This window comes from Mytilus californianus, unplaced genomic scaffold, assembly GCF_021869535.1.
Source record: "Mytilus californianus isolate M0D057914Y unplaced genomic scaffold, xbMytCali1.0.p SCAF_1, whole genome shotgun sequence".
Classification (NCBI taxonomy): domain Eukaryota; kingdom Metazoa; phylum Mollusca; class Bivalvia; order Mytilida; family Mytilidae; genus Mytilus; species Mytilus californianus.
The window spans coordinates 49,590,397-49,612,107 of record NW_026262581.1 but is presented as its reverse complement, the minus strand read 5'-3'; the positions used below and the strand labels follow the sequence as shown (position 1 = coordinate 49,612,107).

Here is a 21,711-nt window from a genome sequence, read left to right as displayed (position 1 = left end):
TTTGGGATATCTCAGAAACCCTGATACGTACAGGAATCGTCAATAGTGAAAAATGTTTGAGTCATCAAGGTGCAACTTTAGTACACTTTGACCGAAGAGATTTGACCTATCCGTAAGGGCATACCTCCCGTTAACGGTTTCTGAAACGACAAAATTAGCTTTAACTCTTTAACCAAAGTTCCTAGAGCCATGTTGTCTTCAGCAGGGATACCGGGGACCAATGACCTTGACAAAATTTTGAATTTATGTTTTTGACCATATTTAAGGGTTTTATGTGTGTTTAATGCTTTTCAATGCATTTTACATCTGCTTAAACATATATTTTACATTCAAAAAGGAAAGACCTGGCAATTGTTCACGAACAATTGACATTTTAATTTTCTCTACTTTTTTACTTTTTTCAGATCAAATGTAGCTTCTTTGTTGATAATATTGTATCAGAATAATTTGGAATATATAACTGAGTAAGTAAACATTTTTCTCCTCATAAGTTGAATGAATATTCATATTTTTCTAATACTTATTCAAACAATAGCAATTAAAATTTAGAATAACCTACACATATGTATCAATATCATCTATCACACTATACACTTTGTTAATGATTTTTGGAATAAATTACAGTTTGTTAATGTTACTTGGAATAAATTACAGAAAGAAATGTTGCAATATACTATTGTTAATATCAAAGGTTTTAGTTTTTGTATCCTTGGATTTGATCCATAAACAAACATGGTCGCTGTTGCGAAAAAAAAGAACAGAAGGGGAATGGCAAATATTGCACTTCTAAAAGGCTAAATTTAAATTGTGAAAGTTTTGTTGATGAAGTGAAGAATTGTTTTCTACAATAAATGCTGTCTATTTCTTGCATGAAATATTTGTTGCAATTATTTCTTAGTTAACACAAATAATGTGACTTGTATAGTATTTGATATTAAGTATGTTTAAAAAAATTGTATTGATGTGAATTTATAGAATTTTAAAGTCATTATTAAAAGAGTTGGTAGAGAAGTCAGTGGAAGGAAAACATCCGAAATTAATGCTGAGGAGGTAATTATAAATACTTGACATAATAAACCAGTTTTACTTATGGTGCCCATTTTGATCGTGCTTAGTGGAATATAATATGAGTAGAAATTTACACCAAAACCTGTGAATAACAAATCATCTTTTATTTGTCTAGCATTCTGTTCTTTCTAAACTACAGAGAATAAGACAATATACAGAAGTTATCAAAGATTCCTCAATATTTATTCATTGTATTTCAGGACAGAATCAGTGGTAGAAAACCTGCTGGCTAATTGGTTAGCTCTTTGTATGTATAAAAATTTAGAGGTATGTTCATCTATTTAATTGGTAATTATTTCTTATTTGTAGTATTTTTCATTGAAATAAAACAAATTCTACATTTAGATAGTATGAGCAATGTAAATATCAAGATACTACATTCTTACAATATAGGATTCATACATATATTAACTATTAACTAATTTTCAAGTTTCTGTTTCCAAGTATTTAGGTTCAGGACTATTCTAATACATGTTTATCATGGTCAACTTATCAAAATTGTACAATATACATAAAGCTTCTTTATATTATCAGGAGTCGACTGGTTCTTCTTTGTATTTGTTGTACCAAGCAATAACATTCCAAGTATTGAAAGGTCCAATAGATGCTGTCACTGGTGATGCAAGGTATTCTTTGTCTGAAGACAGGTTACTAAGGACAGAAAACAGGCTGGAACCTGTTACCATAGTTAGTATCGAAAGTACCAGTATAGCAAATGAATATTGTTCATTTTGTACTCGTTATAATCAAAAGAATCTGACGTCTAAAAGAAATAATCCACAATGTTTTTCAATATACAAATGGCAGCTTACGCTATAAATGTATTGCATTGGGCTACCATACGGCATAGTTTGTTAATAGTGAACAAAAAGGTAAAACATGCTACACAGAGGAACAAGTGATCAGTATGCTGAAGGTCCTCATTGACAACATATTTGTTGAATTAGGAGGTAAACTTTTTCAGCAAGTTGTCGGCATACCTATGGGAACGAACTGTGTGCCTCTCCTTGCCGAACTCTTTTTATTTTCATATGAGTCGGAGTTCCTTCAGACATTTGTCAAAAACAAGAAAATATGTCCTCAGAACTAGGAATTAAAGAAACAACAGACACGGCTTCCCCCGCCTCATTTTTATACTTATACCTCGAATTTGATATAAGTGGTCAACTCAATACCAGAATCTATGACAAGCGAGACAATTTTAATTTTTAAATTATAATTTTCCCCACCTTAGCTGCAATATACCAACTTCACCTGCATATGGGATATTCATTTCCCAACTCATTTGGTATTCAAGAGCTCGCAGCTGCTACTCAGACTTTACAAAACATAACCAGTGTCAGAGCAGAAAGTTGATGAGCCAAGGTTATGTCAAAGAACGTCTCGTCCTGTTTCTAAATAAGTTCATTGGAAGATACCAAGACCTTGTTGATAAATATTCCGTATCAACTTAACAAATAATACATGATGATCTTGAAATAGATTCTAGATACTGACGTTGTTTTTCATCTTAATTACAAATTTTAAAAAGTCCCCCTTTTTTGTCCTTGTATTTCTTTAACCTTTACCGTTTATCCATATTTGATTATATACTTATGACGTGCATCGGTACTTATACATCTCGCCATTGTGTTATTGTGCTATGGTAAATTTTGAGTTCTTGTCTTTAATTTTTTCTATGTACTTTGTCTATATGCCATTTTGTGTTTCTTTGTTGTAACAGTTATTTGTTTGTATAGTGATTAAGAATATATTACAATGTTTACTGCTGTACCCAAATTTTTGACGTTTTTACCTATTGTGTCTGTTTGTATTGCTCACACAGTGTTGTCAATATAATGGAATTCTATGCGACTGTCATACAAGTGAGAGGTTTAGCTAGCTATAAACCAGGTTTAATCCACCATTAAGGAAATGGCTGTACCAAGTCAGGATGTGTTTGAGCTTTTGATTTTGCCATTTTATAAAGGACTTTCCGTTTTGAATTTCCCTTGGAGTTCGGTATTTTTGTTATTTTACTTTTTTTAAATGTTGTTATATTTTGCTGTACACTTTGCTTTATAGGGTTGAAATAGTGGTATAATCTTATTAAAGGATATTTTTTTCATAAAAACTGGTTGCTGTAGTGCTTGTATAGTATTAAAAGTATTCAATTCACCTATGAATTGAGACGAGTTTCAAGCAAAATGTTGTGTGTTTTAATACCCCTACAATAGCGGCATTATGTTTTGTGGTCTGCACATCCATTCAGTCATCAGTCAATCACACTAGGTTTATAATGTTTTGGAATAAGGCAGTTTACATTGAAGTTGTTGTTACAAGAACTTGAAACTTACACATATTCAAATTTGTGTTTTGACCCAGATTTTGCATGTTTTTTTAACATATAAATGGGATAGTACAAGTGGGAAATGGTGTCGAAAGAAGCATTCTTCTTCGTGCAATTAAAATGATAAACAGAATTAACTGCAATCGTAAAAATAATATTTGATTTTTAATGTAATTTTTAGCTAATAAGCATAGCAATTATTTAAAAAAAATGTGTTGCTTCTTTGTAGATGTTAAATGTAGAATATGAAGGGAAGAAATACAAATGTCGCTGTCTAGACTGTGATACCATTACTCAGGCAAAAGATAAAATGTTGGATGTAATTTACAGTAACATTCCATACTCTACCAGACCAGCAGGAGAAGATTTAGATCTGGGTAAGGCATTATTAATTTTTTTATCAACTGGCAGAGGGAAAGATATCAGTTTTTGGGTAAAGATTGCATGAAACGCAATCAAAACCCTATGGTACTGATTTGATATCTATATCTTCCACGGTTGATCACTACCTTTGATAGTTCAAACAAAATAGTACAGTGAAGTGATCATTACTTAGATCCTATCCAATCAATGTCATGCAATTTATTGATGATATGTTATACTTTGAAATTTAAGTTATGAATTACCATACCTGTCAAGAAAACATCTTTTTTTATCATTAAAAACTACATAAGTAATGCATGGTGTATGAATCTGTTATAAAAAAGGTTCAACTACAAATGAACAATCATGAACAAGGAAGATAACTCGAAGTCAAATTTTTAACTTGCCTAGCAAAATACAATTCAATGTTTTATTTAAAAATTCACAAAATTGCAAAATGAAAGCAATCTTTACCCTTCATTGTTCACAAGCACTTTGATTAGTTTTGTCATCAGTTGAAATTATAATTTTTTATATTACATAAATGATATTTTTACACATTTTTGAGATATTTTTTTACAACATATGTAGTGTATTATGTTGTTGGTTGGTGTACTGTTCAAAACTTTAGGTGATTCCTTTGATCCTTTTTTATATTATTGCTTAACCTTATCCTAAAGTTAATGTGGTCTGGAACATTTTTTAAAATAATTATATCCAATATGATGTAAATGTAACAAAGAAAAATATATCCTAGTTATTCTGATTCATTAAATAAGTGTATATCATATATTATTGAGTTTGTATGCCATTTTTACAATTGCTTATTTTAATTGATACATTTAACTTTTTAAGATAGGGTAAATGAAAAAACAAACATTATTTTAATCGATACATGTGAATTTTTAGATTAATTAAATGAAAATAAAACATTGTTTTAATCGATACATGTGGATTTTTAGATTGGGTAAATGAAAACAAAACATTACAAGATGAAGACAATACAAAGTGGAATGAAAATGGTTGGAAACAGTTAAATATGCTTAAAGATTATAAACTTCAAAATGGTGCTGACGTAGTGCTAACACAATACCAGAAATGTCGAACTTTGCCTAGATCTCCTAATGGTAAGACATGATGGTATTTTCGAAAGAAATTTATAATTGCTTACGTCATTGTCATTTGGTCTCTTGTAGATAGTGGTCTCATTGACAATCATTCCATATCTTCATATTTTCATATTTGTATCAAGGATATTCATGTTTCAATTATAGTGTGGAGAATTCAAGATGGTACTAAATGGCATCAAATTGAATTTTGTTCTTGAAGATACACATATATTAATCATACGAGCAAACATAAGAAGGCGTAATCTTCACATAATTTTTCAAGATTTTATTTAGACATGAAGTAAATCAAGGATAGCGATGCTATATATAAGAACAAACACTGTGTTTATAATATAAGATTAAATTTTTAAAAGAGAGGTTTTATGTGTTTCTCACTTAATTCCTTTTTTACTATAGAAGTTTATTCTTAAATTAGCAACTGTACCTAAATATATAATATTTCATGTAATGTTTTGGTTTTGTATTTTGTGACCAATATTAAACTACATGTTTTGTACATGTGCTGTATTCGCTTTTCTTTAATATGAAATTAGTTCATCATTTGATCAATCAAAAAGATGGATTTTGATTTTTGGTGTTTTAACGCCACTTTTAAGCACCCCTTTTGGGCTATTTCGTAGTGGCCAGTTTTTATTGGTGGAGGAAGCCAGAGTGCCCGGAGAAAACCACCGACCTTCGATAGGAAAACTGAAAATCCTAGTCAATTAAGATTGGAGTCGAGTGCACCCGCACGAGCGGGATTCGAACTCTCAACATCAGTGCTGACTGGCTAGTGATTACAGTAGTAACTACTTAAACCACTCGGCCACCGAGGCCCCTCAACCAAAAAGATATAACTTCCTAACATGATCTGCTCATCTGTCTTGAATTTACTTACAGGTATGTCATTTATATACGGTGGAAGTATAAAATGTCAGTCAATAATTTTTACTTGATAAAAAACTAACATTAGGTTTACATTGGATTTTGATTAGATCAACTTATCTTCATTTGTTTCTGATTAATCATAAAGTATGTTCGTATACCCTGGCTCTGAGGGAGGGGGTATACTGTTTTATCCTAAACTTTTTGTTTGTCTGTCCTTAGAATGAAATATGCGTAGCATTTTTCTAAGTAACTAGATATAAGAAGAGGTGGTATGAGTGCCAATGAGACAACACTCCACCCAAGTCACAATTTGTAAAGGTAAACTATTATAGGTCAAAGTACGGCCTTGGCTCACACCGAAGTGCAAGCTATAAAGGGCCCCAAAAATTAATAGTGTAATACCGTTCAAAAAGGAAAACCAACGGTCTAATCTATATTCAAATTGAGAAAAGAGAAATACTTATGAACCACATCAACTAATGACAACCACTGAACATCAGGTTCCTGACTTAGGAAAGGTGCAAACAAATACAGTGAGTTTGAACGTTTTATCTGGCGCCAACATTCACCCTAACCTGAGACAGTGGTGTAACAATACGACATGAAAGGACGCACTATAAATCATTAATTGAAAAAAGGCTCAACTCATCAAAGTATGAATACTAACAGATTTTAGACAAAAGCTAGACCATGAAAATCAAATTACCAAATAGTTAAATCATAAACCGCAGAAAAATATATCAAAGCCAAAACCAGTATGAAATAATTTTGCCAAGCCACCTGCCACTTATGGACCACTCAAAAATGGCTTATTGAGAAGGATCTTTAACGTGCAAAGAGAGTGGTACTCCCAGAACACGGGACCTTGGATTTAACGTCCCCATCCGAACTACAAATAAGATTCCTGAATTTTTTATCAGGCTTCATTTTAACAAGCTTTACTGTGTGATGCGGTTTCAGATTCATTGTTTATCAACTTTTAATTTACTGAATACTTATAAATTTTAACACAAAATGGCCATGTATGAAATTTTCGTCGCATTTTTTTAGGGAACTACAAATAAGATTTCTACTTGTTTATGATAGCTTAATGTATTATTTGAAGACAGATAAAATAAATCTACGATTCTAACTGAAAAAAAAACACAATTTAACAATAAAAGAAATGAAACTTTACATTTTGAAATTTCCTTATTTGACACTGAATATTCCAAAAACATTCTTTGAAATGACGGATTAAGAAACTATATCAATGTTTTATAGAACTATGTACCTAAAGTGGTCATAATTTAAATTGTATAGACGGTATGGTATTAACTTCTGTATACTTCTATAACAATTATCTATTAACAAGATCTGTTCATTCCTCAGGATTTCACAATCGAGAGGCCGTCCCTACAGCACGCACTGACAGTGATGTTGGTACCAAGTACTGGCATCTGGTAGGTACAAAAATGAGAAAACAAAATCAGTATTAGTTAGTATTTTGTTTAAAAAATTAAACACTGGCTATTACACCACATCTTCTTATTTCTATATGAAATAAATGATCAGAGTTAAAATTGAGAATGATAATGGGGAATGTGTCAAAGAGACAGCAACCCGACCAAAGAGCAGAAAACAGCTCAAGGCCACCAATGGGTCTTCAACACAGCGAGAAATTCCCGCACGCGGAGGTGGGCTTCGGCTGGCCCCTAAACAAAAATGTGTACTAGTTCAGTGAAAATGGACGTCACACTAAACTCCAAAATATATAGATGAACTAAGATTAAAAAAAACATAAACTCTTTGTACAAGATATTCATTTATGTACAAGAAAATTACATTTTTTACTGATTGAAGGGGGTTAAGAAGACATCAAAACATACATAGGACCAGGTAATGTAACTATTTGTCGACGTCAACTCAACTACTTTATTTGTACAGTAAATGGAAGTTCTAAAATAGCTTCTATAGGTGGTTACTCAAGTTGCCTTCAAATTGTACCATGCATATTTAAATGGAACAGCCCTAACTAAAAAATAATTTTGAAAAATATAGCTTCACTTACTCGTTTACAATATTTACAGGGTTCTTAATGGCTATCTAAACAAAAGCTTGTCTATAGAAATTGTTATCCTGCAATCAGCCCACTATCTTACAAATAACAGGTACACAAATATAATTTTGCTTTATTTGTATTTGTACAAATAAAATCTTCTGCTTCAATTTTGAGCAAGCGGTAATGTGAATATTTCTTTTTCCGTCACAGTTCTTTCCGCAGTCAATGTTTAAAGTATGTTGATTACTTTGAAAAATCAGAGATAATGATTTGGATTTAAACAACTAAAGCTTCAAGTGCCGGGTGTAAATTACAGGATAAAAACAATATATGTACCTTGCCAGAGATATAAAATGTATTTGTACTCATTACGAAGCATTAGAAAAGCTCGACAACCCTCGTTTTTCGTCCTGTTTCTAAAACTCGTACAAATAAAATTTATATTTTCCGACGATCTACATATATTGTATATATTAAGTTTGTTTCAGTAAATAACAGACAAATAAAGGTACCATTCTTATTCTCTAACTATATTACAAAATTATGTAAAATTATGTTGATAAACAGCACTAACCAGTTTTAACTATACCCCCTTGAATGAAAACTCTTTTTTTATCCTTTAGTGATCTCCCCTGTCAAAAATTCTTATTTGTAATCTGGAATAAGTCAGTAATTGTAATATGTATCTGAATTCTATTTAAAAAGGAAGATAGTGTTTTGAATAATTGCATTTACAAAGAAAAAAAATTAAACTTCAGATATCTCAATGTTTGCATATTTTAGAATTTCATTCGATACTGTCTAATTAAGGTCAAGTTACAGTAAATTGGCTATTTCAAAGATTTTAGTTAAGTTTTGTATACATCCTTGGCTCGTTGAACTATAACTGAAAATCGAAAAAAAATGAATTTATTATTTTTATTATGGCCCCGCCATTCTGTCATTCCGTCATTCTTCAACGAACAGTTATGCGAACTTTTTTCTAAACGCCTTAACATATTGAGCTGACTTTTTGTATGTGAGTTTACTATGATAAGTAACAAATCGAGTTTACGTTGGTTCAACTTCGCTGAGTTATGCCGAAATTTCGGCGTTCGGACTTTCGCTTCAATTTTTTCTTGTGAGCGGGGTCATTCGTGTCGTCTGACAGATCTTGTTTCCTAAAATATTCTATTTGAATTCTTCCAAAACAGGAGAATATTTATATAGAAAGCACATAAATTCGACAAAAAGACGTTCTAAATTTTGTCTTAAAATCATCAAATCTCCAGTTTCAAGTACATAGATGTTTCTTTACAAAGTATATGCTGTTAGTACATACATTTCCGTTTTAATGATGTAAAATAATAATAGGGTTACCGAATAACATCATATTTACGGTAAACATCATTCAAAGTAGTGTTCTAGGTGAAAGAATACCAACAAAAGGTCGAAAAAAGAGTAACGTTGTTGATTGTATAACGTCGTTTTTAATGTTTTTCACTACCAACTAGGTAACTGATTGGTTAATACAACAAAATGGAAGTCGGTGACCCTTTGATTATATTAAATCCATAAAACGGAAGTTTATGCATTAACAACATTTACTTTTTTAAGAAAAATCTATGTTCTTGCAATTGGAGATTTGATTATTTAAAGACAAATTCAAGCTTTTTTTATGTGCTTTCTATACAAATGTTCACCTATTTTGTAAGAATTTATTCAGTAATATTTCAGACAATATAAGAGATAAATGCATTATTTTTTTCTATTTTCAAAGCTAAAGTTGTATGCAATTATTTTATTAAAATCTGTGGCATAGCTTATTTACTGTTCCTTGACCTTAAATGGGCAATATTAAATCTTAAAAAGAATTGCTCCAATATTGTGTTGTGGTTAACAAATTCTTGTTACCTTTAGATTGTAACAAAATTTTTTTTGAATTAAATGTTTTTTTTAAATAATAATAATGCTGATATGAAACCACCTGATATCAAAAAGGTCTAAAATGTTTTTTAACGGATCTTTTTCAAATGCCTCAATCCTAAGGAAAATAAATCTTTTCACGAAAGTACATTAAAAGGCCCCGAGGTCAGCACTTTTAGAGATCTTATCGATGATTTTTTGCATTTTTCAGACATAAAACCTTTAGGAGAACCTTGGCCGCAGCCTACGATCCAAAAGGTCAAACTTTTTAACTATCGTTCACATTTTTTAACCCCTTAAGACTTTTTGTATCATAATATCAACAACAACAAAAAGCGCACATACTTTATATTTCCATCATTTTAATGTTTTGTATATAAATTATCAATTGAACAAAAATCAATTATACAATTGTTGTTTTTTTTTTAAATCGGTACATTGTCATCTTTTTTCTAATACTAATCACAGGTTAAACAACATGATGATGCACAGATTAAAGGCCTTAGTTCAGAGATAGTTTCTACTAGATTGTTAGCTACAAAGGTAAGTTGTCATAAGCCAATCCAGTCTTTGTCATGTTTTTATCGAGTAAAGATTAAAACCAATAAGACTGCGTAAAAATGCAATAGATATAGAAAGAAATTGTTTTAACTGTATTTGACAGAGAGAAAAAAATATTTCCGATATGCAAGCAAAGAAACAAAATCAGTATTTCTTGTGTGCAGGCATTTTATTTACATAAGTTAAACAACTATAAACTGTGTACACTCCTGTTTCTTTTACCATTTGTTTAGTCGAGCTTGACAGCAAGTTTTTTCACGAGTAGAAATTCAAAAAGGGAACACATTTTACATCATTGTGGTATTTAAACTATATTTTTAGACGTTTTCAGTTTCTATTTTATCCTTTTAATCTACATAGTTATAATGATTTGTACCAAAATCAAAGCAATATAGCATTTTATATATACTTGTTTCAGAAATTTGTTTTAAAAATGATAACTAAAAAAAAAACAAGCAAGCAAATCAACGTCTTGATTATTTGGGTATATTGTTTTTTCAGTGAAATGAACATTATTTGTGAGAAACATATGTGAACTGCAATTAGATATTGTCTGTATGTATTTTTCAGGGTACACTGAAACAGTATATTGATGATTTTATTAAAACTGTACTGACTGCTAGTTCAAATATGCTTCCTGTGATAAAATATTTGTTTGATTTCTTGGACGACGCAGCCAAACAACACAATATTACAGATCCAGAAGTAGCATACACATGGAAATGTAATAGGTCAGTATCAGAATAATAAGATTATGGGTCATGGGATGTGACAACATAATTTTGGAGATCCAGAAATGATAAACATTTGAAGATATGAGCTTTGAAAGGTTAAGGGACAACATAATGTAATAGATCGTGAAATGCAATTCACATGGAAATGTAATACACCAGATGAATGCGCTCAGAGCATGAGATGAATTGATAACATAATTTTACAGGACTTATCTAATATTGCTAACAGTGGCAAAGGAAAGAAAAAGATAATACACCTATTCTAGAACCTGCCATTATAGTGACTTCTGTGCAGCTGACGTAGTAATAAAATTTACTCTAGTACAACAGAAAACACTTCTTATTCAGTTATGTGTATTTATTTTTGAAAAAAAATCTATATCATCTATATCCTTGTATCGCAAACCATTATAACAATAAGATTTTGTACATCAAGAAATTAAATATTTCTTAAACTGATTCCAGCAACCATTAGTAGAATAATTTTCTAAAGCATTACATGTACTATAAATGTATTTTTCAGTTTATTGCTGAGGTTCTGGGTGAACATAATCAAGAATCCAGACTTTGTTTTTGATATCCACAAGACCAATATAGTAGATTCATGCCTGTCTGTGGTAGCTCAATGTTTTATAGATAGTTGCTCAACATCAGATCAGAATTTGAGTAAGGTAAGGTATTCAAAAACTTAAATAATAGTTTATATTTTTATGTGCTTATTACTGAAATGCTTAAAGCCCTAACCATGGCGACATGTTTGTCATTCTGATATTTGTTTTCTTTATGACTGTAATGATTTTTGGAACGTTAGTGGATAGAGATAATATATGCAGATGGAGTTATCATGTTAGTAAGGTTGACTTTTTTAAATTATTGCCCTCGGACCTAAAAAAATAACATGCATACAATACTTTTTTTGTAATGTCTGCTGATTTTATCCTATATTTGGTACCTATCTTATTGATGACTTTACGATTGAATTTGTTTTTGGTTCACTAAGGTGCATGAAGTTCTAAGTTGACTGGCACATCTGGTTTAGAATTATTCTGTAAAAGAATTTTACAATTTACATTATCGAACACAATAAAAAACAGTTTCGAGTCAGTTAAATATATTTGTCTGTTGATACTGTGGAAATATCTGACAGATTGATATTTCTTCAATGGATATGCTGAATACATGTGCAGTGGATTTCATCAGATTTTCAATTTGTTTTAGGATTCCCCATTAAATAAATCATTATTTGCCAAAGATATTCCAGTGTATAAGATATCTGTGGCAAAGTATTTTGAGGACATACAGAGAATGCCTGCAGTGAGTGACCAGGATCTTAATGCCCATCTAGCTGAAGTGTCTAGGGTATGTTTATATATATATATATTATGTCAACATTGAGCTTTTGTAAGCTCTGCAATTTGCGGCACATGGAAATTAAAATAGGGACAAAAAGTTAAAAGTGTGAAATGGTTTCTGGAATGACACAATTACAGCGATTGCACTCTCAAAATATCTCTTTAATCATGTATGTATAAAAAAGATTCCTATGTAAAACTATTTTTCTTTTAGGTACATTGATGAAAACTAGTGATCTTTCTGTTTATAAATACAAATCTTTATAGCAAAATTTCATATTATTTTCCTGGATATGTATGTAAATTTTTTCATTATTTTTTGAGTTGACTACTTTTTTTAAAAACAATTTACAGCTGAGCACAAATTACTTTACCAAAGACAATGCCTTGTTGGAATTGTATAGATATGTACAGACATACAATATTAAGGTTAGTTACCTAAATTACTGAAAAATCCATAATTTACTCTGTTATGACTGATAGATGGTAAGGTTTTAGCCAGGATTAAGTTGTTTAGAAAGTTATGTAAAGCACAACATCCTTTTGAAAAACATTTTCCATTTTCAAATATCTTCATAAAGTTTGTTTAAGAAGGACACAAAGTAGTTTTGAAAGAAAATGAAGACAGTTAAACAATACGTATTAGAAAAGGTAAACAGTAAGCTATTCCAAGGATGTCCTATTTAAAAAATCGAATAACCAGCAACTTCCTATTAAGTTTTTAATAGTTTTTTTGTGTACTTAACGAGGTCACAGAGACGAGATTTGGGTAGACTGTTTTAAGCGGCAGTCTCAGTTTAACCATTTTAAAAGTTTGTGATTAGGTTAGTTTAAGGAGAACCACTAGTTAAAGGTCAATATTATTTGGTATTTAGTCGTATTAGCATTTGTACATCTCATAAGCATGCAGATTATTTGACCTGTCTTCTTAGACGTGGTCTATAGACTTTAAAACTTCTTTTTAGTTTAATTTTTGAATATTGTGTTCTTTTCTTCAAAAAGAATATCCAATGCAATATTTTAGGAGAATTAACACTTTAGGAATAAAGTCCTTATACATCAATATTAATATATTTGATATTTTCTTCAGATAAATGAAAGTTTAGAAGCTGACAGTTTGACTAAAGCAGAAGAGTTTCCAGATAGACTTGGTAATGTGATTACAAATATGGGAGGTCCCTCCAATGTTGGAATGGCCTATGTGTAATGTGATTGCAAATATGGAAGATCCCTCCAATGTTGGAATGGCCAATGTGTAATGATAACAGAAACGATTGATGCAATAGACTGTGATTTATCACGAGGTGGTATATTTGTGTAAATAATTCATTTGACTACTAGAGTTAAATGATACAATATTTGAAGTGAAAAAGCATTTCTGTCAAACAAACTATGTGAAATGGAGCTTTGTTTAGGAAAATCAACAATAAGCAAATTCAATTTTACTGGTACTATTTTATAAACATGCATTCGCTATCCAATAAAACAGCTTTGAATTCTTTAAATAGAAAAGTTAGCATTGGTTTTTTCTCTCTCCTTGAAATGTGGATTTTAGTCATACCAAAAATATTGTGTAAGAATGTATGAGTGGGTAGTGTTTACTGGTTTTACCAGAATAATGCATGTGTTAATCTTTCAGTATAAACTCACCAAACAGAATTTATAATATTCCCAATAGAGAAAAAAAAATTAAAAGGGACAAATATCATCTGAGTTCATTGATTTTCCATTTGTAATTTAGTTCAAGTCTGCACAAAATTTCAGGTTTTAAAACAACATATTCAAGAAATGACAAACCAAATCAGATACATCTTATTTTTTATGATATGATTGTTACATTATGAATATTTTTCATCTTGCATAGCACATTATTAGTTTTCAATCTAAACAAGTTTTGAATTCATATTCAGCATTCTGTATAAAATTGATAATGGCAAAGTGAATGCAAATTGATAATGGCTTTTTCATAATAGTACAGCAGTTGCTGTAGAATTGTACCGTGTTAGCAAATACATTTAATACAATTATAGTATGTTATGACGTTATGTATGTAATTTTTGGGGATTTTTTTATGTTAAAAGATATTTTATATTATATAATATATTTTGTATTTTTTATTTTATATCTTTCATTTCTATGGGAACAGTACTTTTTCTTATATAGTTTATTGTTATAATATGAATGTAGTCCTATGTTTCAGCTACGTTTTAGTTGTTCATATCTTTCCTGTTGAAAACAACCTCAATTTTGTTTGAAGGATGGTTCCATCATTAACCACCACCATTCATGTGAAAGGCACATTGGAATATCTTCCTTTTTAAGGGTTTGACATTCAAATGCAAAAAGATCAAAAACTGGTATTATAGCCTATGCATATTTAGATCATTTAAATCGGTGCACACATTTCTTTAACAACAAACAAATCATAAAAATCATGCATTGAACACAGCAAAAATACTTTAAATTATTTTTTCTCAGAGACTCATGGCATTTTGTATTTTTAGCAAATCTCAGTTGCATAAAACTTTGATGATTATTAATCAATAACTGCACAAGTTCATTGTACAGAAAAAAATTGTCGTGAAAATAAGCCTAAGTCTACAATTTTATATCTACCTTTTCATATCATTTAACCATGAGAGTTAGCGTCTTGCTCATGTCATTTCAAAAGTAGGAAAAACTTTCAATCAACTTATATGTGTTTGAATATGTCCCTAATGCTGTGGTCATTTTTTGTATTCTTGTCTTTCATTTTTGCTTATGTGCTATGTCTATATGCCATTTCGTTTCTCTTTGTTGACATATTTGTTTGTTTTTATAGTGGTTAAGATTATAACACAATGTTGACTACTGTACCCCTATTTTTGATATTTATACCTATTATGTCTCTTTATTTGTTCACACATTGTTGTCAATATAATGGAATTTTATGTGACTGTCATACAATTGAGAGGTTTAGCTAGCCAATAAACCAGATTTAATCCACCATTTTCTACAAGGAAATGCCTGTACCACGTCAGGAATAGGACAGTTGTTTTCCATTCGTTTGATGTGTTTGAGCTTTTTATTTTGCCATTTTATAAAGAACTATCCGTTTTGAATTTTCCTTGGAGTTCGATATTTTTGTTATTTTACTTTTTATTTGTTGAGGGTGGGTGGTTAATCATGGTAAATGTTTTCAATTTCTTTCAATATCACTGATCTGCATGACATAAATGAAATGGAAATATTGCTAAAATCATTAAAGAAATAACTTATATGCCATCAGACACTTAAGGAGATCCTTTTTTTATTTAAACTTAGGGGATCTTGAAATTTAGAAACATTTTATAATTGCAGCTATCCATGCCAATGTTAAATGGGAACAAAATGTGTTTTTTTTATTTTACAGTTATGTTATTTTTCTGGAATAACAAAACTAAATCAAAATTCTCGTGAAAGAGTTTGACTTCAGAAAAGTCTTATTAATTTCAATCCAATGTTATTTGTTGTATATGGTTTTTCATTTTTATAGATGTGTCTAAGAAATATATATGTGTTTATCTTTTGTCGTAGTCATTTTTATATTCATATGAAGAGAAAGTTATGATCATCGAAAGGTTCATAGATGTTTATCATTGATATGTTATTTTCGCTTTTTACAGTTCTTGTAGAAAGGAAAGTAATAAATTGATTTTATGATATAAAGGGATTAGAAAATTGTTTAATATACAAACAAATTTAATATCCGTTTTTTTTTCTTTAAAAAAGGATTTTGTGTGTAGGTTGAGAGGCAAAAACTCATATTACATTTACATGGAAGGGTTTTATTGTCAATATTTTATTCGTGATTCTAATTTTGCAAATGTATGTCAGTCACCTAAAATATTTAATTTTAATGCAACTTTGATATATTTATATTATCTTATCTTAAAGAAGGAATAGATTTTTTTATTTAGGCATTTGACAAAATTACATTACTGTGACCTTTATTATAGGAAATTTTTAGTTCATCAGATCTAAGACATCAAACGTTACCCTTGTATATGGGATCTATTACAAAAAGTTGTAATTAGCAATGCACATTCTAAAAGCATATCATGCTATGAGTAGCCAATTAACTTCTTCAAGGTAAAATATGTTCCATTTTGAAATGTATGCCTTCAGTAGTACTAATGCAATGTTACTTAGACCTGGCAATCGAGAGAAAGAGAAAATTATGCAAATTTACTAATCTAGTCAAATGCTTTGTAATGTCTGAAGTTCAATATCAAAAGAAGATAATCTTGATTCTGAATTGATGTCTTCAACTTACTGCATGACAATCTTAAAAAGAAAACAATCTTTATAAGAATGATGCAATGATAAAACATGAAACAATATATATATAAAGTTTCTGTTAATCACTTATTATGCCTGCAGAAAAAAAATTTGCTTTGTTAATGTTTTTTTTTTTTTTTTTTCTTTTTTAAGAACTAACGATGTAGCCTTGGCCTCCAAAGATGGTTTGCATTGATGACCTAAGCGAATCAGTTATAAGAAGTAAATGAATTAACAAGTGTTTTTAAACATATTGAATTTGTATGGTTTATTCAGAAGAGGGATGACACTCTGCACACGACACGCAGATTTGTCTTATATTATCAATCGGTCGTAGCGATATTTATTACAATCAGATCATTGTGTGAACATCACCTGGTTAGTCGAAATGTGTTGACTGAGATTATAAATATAAGCAGTTATATACAGTTGTAATAGTTAAATAATATACATACATAAAATTCAGAATGGAAACGGGGAATGTGTCAAAGAGACAACCACCCGACCAATCAGAAGAAAACAGCCGAAGGCCACCAAAGGGTCTTCAACACATCGAGAAAATCCCACACCCAGAGTCGGGCTTTAGCTGATCCCTTAACAAAAAAGTATAGTAGTTCAGCAAAAATGGAAGTCATACTAAACTCCGTACATATTAATAAACCAAAATCAAAAAAACATACAAGATAAACGAAGGCCAGAGGTTCCTGACTTGGGACAGGTGCAAACATGCGGCGGGGTTAAACATGTTTTGTGAGATCTCAACTCTCCCCCTTAACATCTAGCTAATGTAGAAAAACAAACACACAGCAAAACGCACAATAAAACTCAGTTTAAAAGAAGGCCGAGTCCGATGTTAGAATATGTAATAGAAGAAACTAAGCAAAATGACAATGATAAACATAAATTACAAAGGACTATTAGCAGTTACTGTCATGCCAGCTCCAGACCTCAATTTAACTGATTGAAAGGTTATGTCTTCATTATATGAAAATCCAGCACAATCCCTCCAGTTAGGGGTTTAGAATCATACCATCATTAAATATACGAGAAGAACGTAACCCGTATTAGGCCAACAACTGGATTTAGAATAAATGTGTTTATTTCCGATGCAAAGACCCTATGAGTAAATTAATATTCATTCCATCTTTAATTACCTGACAACAGTATCGTAACTATAACCCTACTTATATACATATATGGAGTTATTTCCTTTCAGAACGACAGGTCATTCTTTTGATAAGCTTTGTATTTTCAAATAATTAAACATCGAGCATCACTAAAGAGATATTTATTGTCGAAATAAGCATCTGGTGTAGAAAATATTGGTACCGTTAATGTTAGTTGAAGAAACATATTGGACGATACCAAATTTCAATTAAATGTGCTTCAAGGCATAAAATAATGACCTGCGTCAGGTCATTATTTACCATTATTAAAAAAAACAAACTAAAGAGTACTTTAACATTTAATTCTTGGCAATTGGGGTTTTATTGTATAATTTTCTATCTTGGACATTTTTTAAAAGATTAGTCAGAAACAGTCCTTTCTTCCGTTTATCATAATAGGCTGAAATAAATACCATTTACTACATTAAATGACAAAATACTCTACGTTCTTTAAAAAAAGGAGGAATATTATATGATCCTGATTCTGATCCTGACAGACATAAGTAGAGAAAACAATTATTCTGAAAAGTTCGTAAAAATTGTTGAAAAAATAATTTGCTTTTCCGTGATAAAAATATCGTGAAACAAAAGAAATAAATATAGTACCACCTTTATCATGTATATATAGCTTATATGATAAATTACTATCAATTCATTTGCTTCTTACTTCATTCAACTTCTGTAACATTTATATTGTAACTGGACACTAATTTCTAACGTTCATATCTAGATTAATAAGTGAGTTTTATTTCACATTAAAAATGAGCCGTGTTTATACCTAAATGCTTAAGAAAAAATACCCACCTTCAATATGGTCGGTAAAATAGGATACAGTTCCTAAACATTTTTGCAGAAAATAATATTTGTTTACGGTATATAATTCAGATAATGCATATTTCATGGTTTTTCTTGTCGTATAACACGCCTACGGTCGCACTTTATATTTACGAATGATATCCTTGTACCACGTGATATAAAAAAATTTGCACACGGCACCTAGGCTGTCGTCCCTCCTCTATGGTTTATTGTTATTACACAAAAAAAGTATATTCTACATGATGCACAGCTGTATTTCAATCTTGGATTTTTATGTTATCTTGTGCAAAGAATAATTTAATTATTATTGTATGTATATTTGTATATGTTTTATTTTATACGGTGTTTTTTTTCAAGACTGGGATAAACAAATTTTAATTAATGTTCAGCATCATTTAAATTTTAAGTGTTGATTAGTCAGTCACAATTACATGTTAATTGTCATTTGTGCAACCCAGTTCAAGATGTTTTAAACAACCTGAAATTTAATTTTTCAACTTTAAAAAATCAGAGGGAAATCCCACACAATTTAGGCTGATGTAAGTAGAATTTTAGTTAGATTTTTAGTTAGGGTCATACATGTCAAGTAAAAATTCATCTTTTGTTACTGAATTCTTAAAAATCTAAAACAATATAAGTTGTTTATTTTTTATATATTTTGATAACAAATTATTGTAAGAATTTTAAAATTTGACTAAACGTTTTACAAGGTTATTAAATTAAGCAACATTATTCGTATCATTTTATCACACAAAAAAAGCCTCAGAAGTATTCATTATTAGTTTTGGAATATTGCCTAAATATTTGAAGAGCATAACACTTACTATTCAGCTAAAAATTTAACATATATTTTGGAAAGAATTTCTTTAACAGAAAAAGCTGCATATTACTGTGAAAACCTGGAAGTTTACTTTATATTTCTAAAAAAATATATACTTGAAAATAGTTGTAATTTGCAGCTCTAACTATTTATATTTTCTTAATATTGTTAATGATGTCACATAACTGGAATAATATGGCTAAATGAAGAAATCTTTCTATTTTTTTATCAACAAATATTTCATCCAACGAAATGTTTGATAAAAATCAAATACAAACTGTGGTCTATCCTCAAATATTGTATTTATAGCAATTTGAATTAATAGGTATTATATATGATATTGCTTTCATGTGCTCAGATTGAAAATATTGTTAGCTATGCACAGTATGTATATAATCATATACATATATATATACTATTATATAATATGTAAATCATATGATATAAAATGCTTACTTGAAAAGTTCCAAATGATAATCATCATTTATGAGAAAATAAAGTATTGAAAAACTGGTTTTTGATTTCTATTTCATGTAAAAGCATAATTGTGTTTTCCCCTTAACTTTAAAATTGTTTCAAAAGTTAATTCATTGTAATTATTGAGGTTGGAGTTTGACCTAACAGGATCATCCGAAAGCTAAATTTGGACAATGTTTAGTTGATGTCACGTTTAATTCTCAATTGTATTGAAAATACCATCAAATGATGATATGAAAACTAGAACTGGAAAAGATAGATGCATTTTACACAGCAATTGAAAAATCACTACCCCATTCATATGGCCTTACACGTACAGATATGGTACTATAGTTTCAATTAATCTATGTTAACAAAATTTAAATAATATAAGATTGTTAGTATACCATCTTCTTTCACTGGCCTACTAGCATTAATGACACATTTATAGCGGTTTGAGATCAATATAGTTGAATTTAGTTGAACAGTTTTTGTTGCATAATGCACAGTGCATATGGGTCAGTAGTTGTTTTTAACTGTCTTATATATTTTGCTATTTTTTGTATAGCCTGTGTTGGCAATCACAGAATACAAAACACGTATGTTATTCTAGTGGTTATGTCAAGTATTTCAAGAATAAAGCTTAATATTTCAAAATGTAGAAGAGCAATACAATCCATCATTTAAAGCTATGTAGCCTATGGGCAGAAATGTTCGTCTGCTATTTGTGTCATTGAGTCCTTTTCCTCTTTTAGAGATTTGCTTTGAAAAAAAAAATGCTACATTTTTGTGATTAGTTTAGTTTGTCATATTTTAGTGTTGAATTCAAATTGTCATTTACAATTAGTATCGGATCAATTTTATTTGGTCAATAGAATAACTATTAAAGGGAGTACATTTCTGGCTTACATGTGTGACAATTGACACTAACCTATTCATAATTTAATGATCAACATAAAAATTTTATTATGTAAGCTTTTCCGCTATCATGTCTAACGATTCATGTATATTTAGTCGTTTTAATCATTGTATGATGAACATGCCTGTCTGACTGATAAGCTGACACATTTTTGATTAGGGGCCAGCTGAAGACCGCCTCCGGTGTGGGATTCTCTCGCTGTGTTGAAGACCCATTTGTGCCTTTGGGCTGTTTTCTGCTCTTTGGTCAGGTTGCTGTCTCTTTGACACAATCCCCATTTTCATTCTCAATTTTAATTGTTTCATTTTGATAATATAGAGATAAATATTCTGCTTTCATGCATGCTCGTTATACTACCTGGTTTGTTACTGTAGTTAGACGTTATGAATCGTTCTGCTCTTATTTGAACGTTTACTAATTTGTCCTGTACTTATGTCTGATTAGGGTCCCATTCAATGCTCATATATTCTAGGATGGGTCGAATAATGCCCTTGTAAGGCTGTAATTTTAACTATATAGGGCAGAATGACAAGATTTCGTTTTAACAACCAAAGGGTTTTCTAAGATGTTTTTGCATATATCCTTAATGAGTTTGAATTCAAATGCTCACTCAAAGGCATTTTATTGATATAAAAAATTCCAGTGCTATTTCTTTCGTTTTTGACTGTTATTTCAAATTTTGATCGGTGAGTTATTCAGGCTCTTAAGAATCTCTTGTAGCTCCAAGCAGTATTTGTTGTTTATTTCCTTTGGAGCACAGGCAGTGGTGTGCAAATAGCCTTATCTCGGATGTCGCATGAGCCTCTATGTCGTTGAAATGAATGAGGATTGTTCAGTGTGGGACGCCTGAAAGTACAGTTGAATCGACAGATTTCGAAACACTTA

General features: G+C 30.3%; 1 protein-coding gene across 1 annotated transcript in view; it reads left to right on the top strand.

The window, feature by feature from the left end:
- The window catches only part of LOC127720583 (plexin A3-like), a 175,667-nt gene extending 159,698 nt beyond the window's left edge, over positions 1-15,969 (top strand). Inside the window, exon 36 of the mRNA XM_052227234.1 lies at positions 13,441-15,969. Coding sequence (XP_052083194.1) covers positions 13,441-13,557 — 117 coding nt within the window. The 3' untranslated portion in view covers positions 13,558-15,969. The remainder of the gene's footprint in view (positions 1-13,440) is intronic.
- The last annotated feature ends 5,742 nt before the right edge of the window (positions 15,970-21,711 follow it).